This window comes from Apium graveolens, chromosome 9, assembly GCF_009905375.1.
Source record: "Apium graveolens cultivar Ventura chromosome 9, ASM990537v1, whole genome shotgun sequence".
Lineage (NCBI taxonomy): Eukaryota > Viridiplantae > Streptophyta > Magnoliopsida > Apiales > Apiaceae > Apium > Apium graveolens.
In genome coordinates this window covers 127,722,278-127,731,915 of record NC_133655.1, presented here as the reverse complement: position 1 = coordinate 127,731,915, position 9,638 = coordinate 127,722,278, and the positions used below count along the sequence as shown (strand labels likewise).

General features: G+C 38.0%; 1 protein-coding gene across 3 annotated transcripts; it reads right to left on the bottom strand.

Moving 5' to 3' along the window:
* Positions 1-808: 808 nt before the first annotated feature.
* Positions 809-2,994, bottom strand: LOC141686884 (uncharacterized). Of its 3 annotated transcripts, none has more exons than XM_074491976.1 (3): positions 2,124-2,994; positions 1,587-1,969; positions 809-1,505 (listed from the first exon to the last, which is right to left on the bottom strand). In XM_074491976.1, the coding sequence occupies exons 1-3, from the start codon at positions 2,857-2,859 to the stop codon at positions 957-959; spliced, it is 1,668 nt and encodes a 555-aa protein (XP_074348077.1). In that variant the 5' UTR covers positions 2,860-2,994; the 3' UTR covers positions 809-956. The 3 variants fall into 3 exon arrangements, with proteins under 3 accessions (XP_074348077.1, XP_074348076.1, XP_074348078.1); XM_074491975.1 differs by having other exon boundaries at positions 829-1,505; positions 2,049-2,994; XM_074491977.1 differs by having other exon boundaries at positions 833-1,505; positions 2,805-2,994.
* Positions 2,995-9,638: the final 6,644 nt, after the last annotated feature.

The window sequence follows — 9,638 nt, the reverse complement described above, 5'->3', positions numbered from 1 at the left end:
GCAATTCAACAATGAGGAATTCAAGAAGTATTGTGAAGAAAATGAAATTGAGTTACGATTCACCTCTGTGGCTCACCCGCAAGCCAATGGGCAAGCGGAAGTAGCAAATCGGATAATCCTGGATGGACTAAAAAAGAGGATCGAAAAGTCGAGAAATAATTGGGTAGATGAGATACTTCCCATATTATGGGCTTATAGGACTACCTGTAGAGTCACGACAGATGCAACTCCTTTCATGTTGGCATATGGGGCGGAAGCAGTAGTTCCCGTGGAGATATCACATTCTTCTCCAAGGATTCAGGCTTTTGATGAAAAAGAAAATGAGGAAGGGCAGAAGTTAGCCCTGGATTTAATCGATGAAGTACGAGATAAAGCACACGCAAAGATAGTAGAATATCAGAAAAAGGCTTCATTCTACTACAACCTAAGGGTTAAAGAGAGGTTTTTCAAACAAGGTGACCTAGTCTTGAGAAAAATAGAGGCTTCTGGTGTCGGACAGAAAGGAAAGCTTGCCCCAAATTGGGAAGGGCCGTATAGAGTCAAGAGCGTTCAGGGTAGAGGAACCTACAAGCTGGAGACTATGGATGGTTTTGAAGTCCCGAGAACCTGGCACGCACAAAACCTGAAGGTTTACTACGTGTAAGATGGTCGAAGTACGATTCTCACTCGTCAGGATGGCGAGTAGGTTGAAAAGCACCTTGAAGCTTTGCTTGCTTAGGATTTATATGTTTTAGTTTTATTACGAAATTTATTAAGACTTGTGTAAGGGACGAATCCCAGACAATTTTATGAAATTCATAAGTTCTTCAAAGTATGATTGTGGCCTAACAAATAAAAATCAAATGCATGGATGCAAAGCATAAAAGGTGATAAATGAGATAGATCTGATAGATGTTACAAAAGTTTGATAAATAAAGTCTCGAAAATAAAAAAAGCCACGCAGGGCTGAAAAAGCTCTAAGGAGCTGAGGTGCCCTCGGCGTCCATATCATCGTCTTCTCCGCTCTCGCTAGATGTCTCCGTTGTCTCGGAGGAGGAAGAGCTGTCATCCTCAGCAGGTCTGGAAAAAGACTCGGGAGGAGGAAGAAGTGGATCCTGAGGAACATGATCCGAGACAACTACTCGGGTACGAAACCTCTGTAGCAAAGCCTCATCGTCAGGGCAGATGTAGTCCGCCGGGTTAATATCAGGACAAGCCTCGTTCACGGTCCCAAGGGCCGTGTCCCAACCAGTCCTAAAAAACTCGGGAAAGACTGAATCATCCCTAATCCTCATGGATTGGGCAAACTCCTCCGAGTCCAGATAATTGTCTATAGCTTTATCCTTCTCCGCCCGAAGTACCACCAGCTCGGCGTTAGACTCTCCGAGTTCTTCCTCCTTGCGCTTGAGCTTCTTCTCCAGGGTAGCATACTTCTTCTGCTGCCTCCTGAGGGCATTATCGGCCTTATCAGAAGCCCGCTTCCATGATTCGGCTTGCCTCACAGCGCCTTGAAAGTAGGCGTTAGACTGAAACAAAACAATTAACAAAGTATAAGGCAAGAAAGTGCTACAAGAACGAGAAATAAGTTTAAAAAAGAGAAGGCATACCGAAGCCAGAGATTGGGCTCCCATGAGCTTAATCCTCTCAAGGTCAGGGGTGGCCACCACATCAGTAAAGTCCTTTGGGGTCACGCTATGGTAGGACCAATCCCAAGCATGCTTCGTGGAACCAACCACGGTATCCCCTCGGCGGAATCCCCAGAGAGGCTGAAAGGCGCCTGTAGCAGCAGCAGCAGGGGCAGCAGCAGTGATAGGAGCATTATGGCCCTCAGCTCCTTCAGTTGAAGCCTCCCCCATAGGCTCCTTGTGCTTTCTCAAGAAGATAGGCTCTGTCGCCTTTCCCCGGGTGTCTAGGCCTGCGAGCCGAGCTTTCTTCATCCTAGCTGTCTCCTCAACCAAAGGAACGTTGTCCTCGTTAATCTCCTTAGCAGCTGAAACAAAACAAAGGACAAAATAAGTGAAGTTAATAACGCATGAAATGAAGTAAAATTGAGAAGGGAAGAAAAATACCCTGTTGAGAAACAGAGGATAGTCCCACATGAATTAGGGAAAACTCCTCTAAGAGAGTCCAGCTGGTGGTCGTACCATCATCCTGAGTAAGGCCATTATAAATAATAGTTTCTTCAGGAGTTAAGTGAATGGATTTGAGGCTACCATCACTGACCTTCCCAAAGGAAGATCGAAAGAGCGTGCCCCAGTCGCCATTCTCCCAACGTAACCCAACGAAACTATTCCTCCAATTTGGATTATTATCAGGAATAGAGGCGCTATTAAAGATATGTTTGCTTTTGGGCCTTTGTTTGACATAAACCCAGCCACAAATATTGGAAGAACTATTGTAACATTGGAAGACCTTCCTAAAAACGGCTACCGAAAGAGGAAAGCCCTCCCTAAGACAACAAACCATAAAACATAGAATATTCCTCCAGGCGTTTGGAGGAAGCTGACACGGGTTGATTTGTAAGTCAGCCAAAAGATGAGGGATAAAAGGATGGAAAGGGAACCTAAGCCCAGCGTTAAGGGCGTCGGTGTAGATGAAAAGAGTATCGGGCCTCCAGTGGCAAGTACGGTCACCACCAGAGACTGGAACTAGTCTAAAGGGGGGAGGGACGTTATAACGAGCATTTAGTTTATTGAAATCTATGTTATGCCAAGTATTACAGTGATTAAAAGAGTCGAGATGTGCAGTGGAGGGATATTCATCCCCCCTAGTATTAATCATATCAATTAAAGACATATATGAAGAGCGGATCTCGATATCCTTACCTCGTTTTGAAGCCGAGGCAATTTTGGCCGCCCTCTCAGAATTCTTGTCAGCCATTAGAAAGATTAGAAAGCTAGAAAAAGCCTGAAGGAGAGGTTGGAAAACTAAAGGAGGGATTTGAGAAAGGAAAGGCTAGAAAGTTGGAGGAGGGATGAGGAGAAGTTGTAAAATGAAATGAGAGGTGTGAAGAAATAAAACTCTCACCCCACCTTTATATAGCCAAGGAAGAAGGATAATGGGCCTTAAAAAAGCCCATTTGGGCCCAAAACTTAGAAGGTTCTGGAATAATCCAGGAAGTTCTAGCAAAAATCAGAGGAAAATTAAAGTTTTTGAAGAATCTGGAAGAATCCAGAAAAACCCTAGAAGGATTTGGAATTTGGGCTTAGAAAATGAAAGCCCATCTCAGAAAAGGGCCTAATTTTAGAAAAATCAAGCCATGTTGAGGCCCAAATGATGTTTAAGAAAAAAGAAGTGGGAAGGGAGCCCAGTTAAAGCAATGGGCCAATTGCAAAAAACTAGTTGGACCAAGGAAAATGGGCCAAGGTTTTTTCTATTGTAGCCCAGGAAAAAGGGTAGGCCAAATTAGAGAATAGGCCCAGTTAAAATGGGCCCAAGTCTTAGCCCAGAATTGAGAATCCAAGGATATACAAAAAATATATATGTATTCTTGAACCTTTCGAAGAGAAAACACAGAAAAATCCTGGTCAAAATGTTCCTGCTCGAAAATCCTTCGACCAGGGCTTAGAAGGAAGGTTAATTCGGTCAGAAAGTAAGAATCTTGACCGAAAGGGAAGAAATCCTATTCGAAAAAAAAAAAAAAAAAAAAAAAAAAAAAAAAAAAAAAAAAAAAAAAAAAAAAATTTTACTGGTTCGACCAGAATATTTCCTGACACTGTCGACCAGGAATCAAGGTAAAATCCTGGTCGAATAGTACCTGCCCGAAATAGCTTCGACCAAGGCAAGAGATGGTGGTTAATTCGGTCAAAAAATGGGGATCTTGACCGAAAATCTTAACCGAAAATTCCTGGTCGAAAAATCCTATTCGAAATAAAAAAAAAAAAAAAGAAAAAAAAAAAAAAAAAAAAAAAAATAAAAAAATATATAGGAAAAAATCCTGGCCGAAATTCGACCAGGAATCTTGCTCGAACCCAACCTGCTCGAAATTCAATCGACCAAGGCATACTGAAGGTTAATTCGACCAGGATCCTGGTCGAATGGATTCCTGGTCGAAAATTGTATTAAAAAAAAAAAAAAAAAAAAAAAAAAAAAAAAGAAAAAAGGGAGAGAAAAAAAAAAAGAAGAAAAAATCCTGGAAAATTAAGGAAATTCCTTAAATAATTTCTGAAAAATGGTAATATTTTCAGAAAATTAAGGAAAAATCCAGAAAATTAAGGATAAATCCCAGAAATTAGGGAAAAATCCAGAAATTAAGGAAATTCCTTAAATAATTTCTGAAAAATGGTAATATTTTCAGAAAATTAAGGAAAAATCCAGAAAATTAAGGATAAATCCCAGAAATTAGGGAAAAATCCAGAAATTAAGGAAATTCCTTAAATAATTTCTGAAAAATGGTAATATTTTCAGAAAATTAAGGAAAAATCCAGAAAATTAAGGATAAATCCCAGAATATAAAGGAAAAATCCGGAAATTAAGGATAAATCCCAGAAATTAAGGGAAAAATCCAGAAAATTAGGGAAAATCCCAGAAAATTAGGGAAAAATTCCTGGAAATTAAGATAATTTCTGAATAAAAGGAAGATTCGTTGTAAATGTGTAGGTCGCTCCACACTTTACGCAAAAACGAAACCCTGTAAGGGAACGAATAGATTTAACTTCTGCGAAACCTAATCAATGTTTCCCAAAAGTTGGGGGGCAAATGATAGGGATAAATAAGTCCTGATTTTATAATTAATGGGCTGCTAGGCCCAATAATAATAAGATGTATAATATTCAGACCAGAAAGGTTAAGTCTGACGGACCAGATTAGGCCTGGTGGAATAAAAGAGGCCCAAAAAGCCCTGATTATTAATTAATTTCGTAATTAATTAATAAGGGAGAAATCAGATGTTGAAAAGAGTCCCGATGAGGATATAAATCCTTAGAGATTAGCCTCAAGGGGACCTGAAAGGATAAGGAATCAACTTCCTACTTCCTAGGACTCCTAAGTCTATCCTAATTCAGAGGCTTATCCACCAAGCCTCCTATACCAAGTCCAATTCAAGGACTCCCGCATCTATATAAGGGGCCTCACCCCACAAATCAGAACTACGTTTTTTGACTTGATCCTTGGCAATCAGCAAGGTACGTAGGCATCTTGTTAAGGCAGATTGAGTCACGAAACACAAGAGCAGTCAAATCGAGCCTTGGAGCTCACGTTCCTTAGTATTAAATACAGCAATAATATATAGTAGTTTTAATCCATAACAACGGAGATGGCTAATCACTCGGCGGAGCTTGTCAGCAATGGCGGTAAGAGCGATCTAACTCTCTCTCTCTCTCTCTCTCTCGCGGTGTGGAATCATCAATGCCAATCGGTCCTCAGCCATCTGGATGATCTCCTCAAGTCTGGCTATCATTCGGGGTTGGTTGGGCTCGTCATCAAAGTTCTCACAGTACAACTGGTCAACCCTACGCCAAAGATTCGCGTTCTCGCCTTCCAGTCGATCAACCATAATTACCATCTGCTCGTAAAGGGAGAATGGTACGGTAGAAGGGAATCTGAGAGTCGATGAGGATGATGCCTGACAACAGTTATATATATATGTGGTTCTAAATAAAAGGGTCAAAAAACCTATAGATTCTAACGCCCCAAAACCCAAATGATCTAAGTTCATCCTATTCTCTAAATTCCCATCTTATATTCATTTATCCTATGTTGTTCAGTGACTCAAACCTGTAGCTCTGATACCAACCTGTGACGAACGTAGAATACTAACTAGCATAAATATGCATAATATAGATTAAACAGTAAAGTACTACAAAAGATAGATTATTAAGGCTACAACCCTTAACCACAATCCCCGAATCAACAGGAATGAGTTTGAACAACATCTAACATCTTAATTATTATAGACCAAAAACATCTTAAGCCAAATTACTACTAAATTTTAAACCCAAGGTTTACAACCATTAGGGAACTACTAGTTCCCTACCTGCTCCAACATCTGACGGTAGGCATACCCCGAGTCTCCAGAAGTCTTACACGCGGTTTGCTTGAAACGAACCATCTTCGGGTTTCACTGAAGGCATAACACCAATAACAATATTAATGAGCAAAACGCTCAACAAGTGAATTATAGGGTATAACAGTTCATCATATGCTCAATAAAACAATAACATGAGGTAAATCAACAATATGAAATCTCAAGTAAAAGTTCAAGATTTTAATAAGTGAAAGGAATTGAAATCACACAGCGCTATGAGCAATGAAGGGTGATCAGCCCACATCAAAGCTCTGAACCACATAACAAGTGATTCACAACCTTTGAGGATCCTGGACATACATTGGCCATATAAAACCATAAGGCTCCCCGCTACTGAGGTTTTAAAACTATAACAATGACTGGCGCCTCAGTCTTATCAAAACATATCATTCAATTCCTTTAAATTTTAATTTAAAAGGGTTTTTGATCAAGGACAAGATAACAAGGGTTGATATTGACAAAGTTCAAATGAGAGGATGATATCAGTATTTGGGTTTCCAAAGGAAATGAATCTAACGTATGAGGGTTTTAGGTTTCACTTGATATACTGAGGAATTATTGAAACTGTAGTTATACATTCACAGGGTAATCAATCACAAGAAACAGAATTATTGAAGCAAGTTGAGAGTTCACTTGCCTGGACTACGCTTACTGAGTACTTGAATGGAATTGTCTAAGGGCTCCTTTCCTGGCCTCCTACTTGAACCTATAATAAATAGTATCCTCGTCACAACTCTTGCTAACTACCCTTTTGTGTATACTATATATATATACACACATATATATATATATATTTAAACACAATTAGTTTCAAGTAATATATGCTTCACATAATCCACATAACACATAGTAAGGAATGGCATGGCAATAATACACTTAGATCCTAATCACCCAAGCAATTATCCATTTAACAAATAATTTTCAAGACTATTACTACTAATCCTCCTTTATATACCTCAACACAACCTAGAGTTAGTAAGGCACACTTGTGCCTCACCTCACAAGACTTACAAATGCAATGCACCCTACTTAGCAATGCATACCTTGGCACCAATTGTGTGGCTTGGAAAAAATATAAATTTCTACCTTGGGCTTTGCTATATTCTGACTCCTATGAATTATTATGACCTTAATCCAACTTTATCAATTGTTTTGACATCAAGGCCTCACTTAAAATACACACAAATGCAATGCACTTTTCTAATGTCCCCAAAGGCAACTCTAATGGTGACTCTCGGGTACTTTGGTGGAAATAAGGTATCTCCACCTTGGGCCTTCACTCCAAACCAACTCTCAAGATTTATTAAGACTATGAACTGACTCTCAAAGTTAGAATGACTCAAAGGCCTCACTCAGACCTCCCTAGGCCTCGAGTGGAAGTTGACACAAAACTGTCTACCCTGATTTCCAAACTGCCTTGTTTTTACCAACTTAAAACTCATTTTTCTAGTTCAAATAATGGTTTTAATGAATTTTTAAGCTTCATAAGACTTCATTATATCTATTTAGACCAAGTCCCCATGAAGGCCTAACCTATGACATGATAATAATCAACCAAAAGTTAAGCTTTCTCAAATCTGCACTGTTCTGAGTTGCTCCCGGGTTTGTGTGTGTGCCTAACCAAATGCACGTTTTTATGCAATCTAAAGATACTGGACTCAAGTATGAACCAATTCCCATCTCTCTTGAACTCATGCCTACCAAGGCCTTGCTAAAACTCACCTAAAATGACCCAAACTTCTAGTACAAAAATATGTCCAATTATAACCAATGCAATTCCTTCCACCTTAACTCCCTTCATTACACCAAAACCAACCAACAACCAACCAAGGCAAGTCATAACATACACTAATACCTACTGACTAACAACATATAAGGTTTATTTAGAATATTTTTAGCATGCAATCAATTATAAGGACAAACAAAGTAACACATCACAAGACAAGCCATCACTTAGCATTTAAAAGCAAAAATTCGAAGTAAACATGCATGATAACATCATGACACCTACTGACCTTAATCTCCTATCATCATATACATTCTAAACTAGCATTTTATCAAAAGAAACATGGAATGCAACTCACAAAAATCAAGTATCAAGAGGTTAAAAGAACAACTATATTAGCGATATCATGTTCTCAAGTTTTAAGCAAAAATTCAAACTATATATCCAAAATAATCACTTGATATATACTTAATATAATCACTTATCATCATGGAGTACTTCATCTATAATTTTATAACCAAAAATCACAACATGCATCTCACACAACTCAAGTACCAAAATACAAAATCAACAAGCATGGTTTCTATTTTGAAAATCACCTGTAAATCGACATGCAAGCACTATATCCAACATGCAAGTGCGAAAATTGACATGCAATGACTAAACTTAAGGTATCTTGAAGGAAAAATAGCATGCAAGAGTTTAGACTTAATAAAACAACATTTTTAAAGAACAATATTTTCAAAATCAACATGCATGATCATTCTTTATAAGAACTATCGAAGATCAACACTCTAAACATTCGTCTCTTAAGAAATCATTGCCAAATGTTTATGAACAAGATTATGACTTGGAAAAAATAGAAGTTTGACACCTCTCCTAGATCATATCTTGCTCACTTCTATAAGCCACCATGGTTGCAACCTTGAGTTCATAAGAACTAAGGCCTCAACCTCGGCTTTAACAACATGCACACACCAAACTCACCTTCAAATAATGCTACTCCACTAAATGATGAAAATATTGGCTTGACTAAATTGAGAAGTGAAAAAAGATGAAGAAAAAGTGAAGAAAATGGCAAGAATGGGGGTGGGGAGGGAGTTCGGCCGAGAGGTAGAGAGGAGAGGAGAGGATAGGAGGGAGTTCGGCCGAGAGGTAGAGAGGATAGGAGAGGGAGTTTGAGTGGGTGTGTGTGATGAAAATGAGGCAGTCACTTGGTTTTTGTCTCTTTAATTTGATTAAAGAGATAGTGGAATGAGGAATGTACATGAATTCCCTTCTTGCTAGTTGTAACAAAATTGCATGCAAGGTTAAAGGGGTAAATTTGCAAGTTAGTGGGGTTGTAATTGACGGTCTTAGCCTTTGACTCCTTTATAACCCAAAATGCATGCAAAGGTATACTAGTAATCTATTAATTAATAAAAGTATGATTAAAAAGAAAGGATTTTAATAAATAAAATACAACTTCATAAATCACAAAATAAATATCATAAATACTATGAAATTTAAGAAGTTTTATAAAATTGATTTCAAAATTTTTGAACAAGAATATATTTTTAAATTTTTTTTCTAAGATCAATACCCTATTAAAAAGCCATAATAAATATAATTAAAAATTCTAAGCCATATAAGAAAATGCAAATAATTTGATTCTAAGTCGAATAATAATTTGTCGTCTAATCGCAACTGCAATAACTCAAATATTATTTACTCGCGTAACGAAATTAGCTTGCGTTCATTTAATTATACGCTTATAAATAATCTAACGATATTCGCAATGCCATACAACAAAGAATATATATGAACACATTGAATTCATATAATTTCTGACATCTAATACATAAAAATTATATAGCACAAAACATAATATCATATTACGATCATATCAAATATTTACAGGCGTTACTG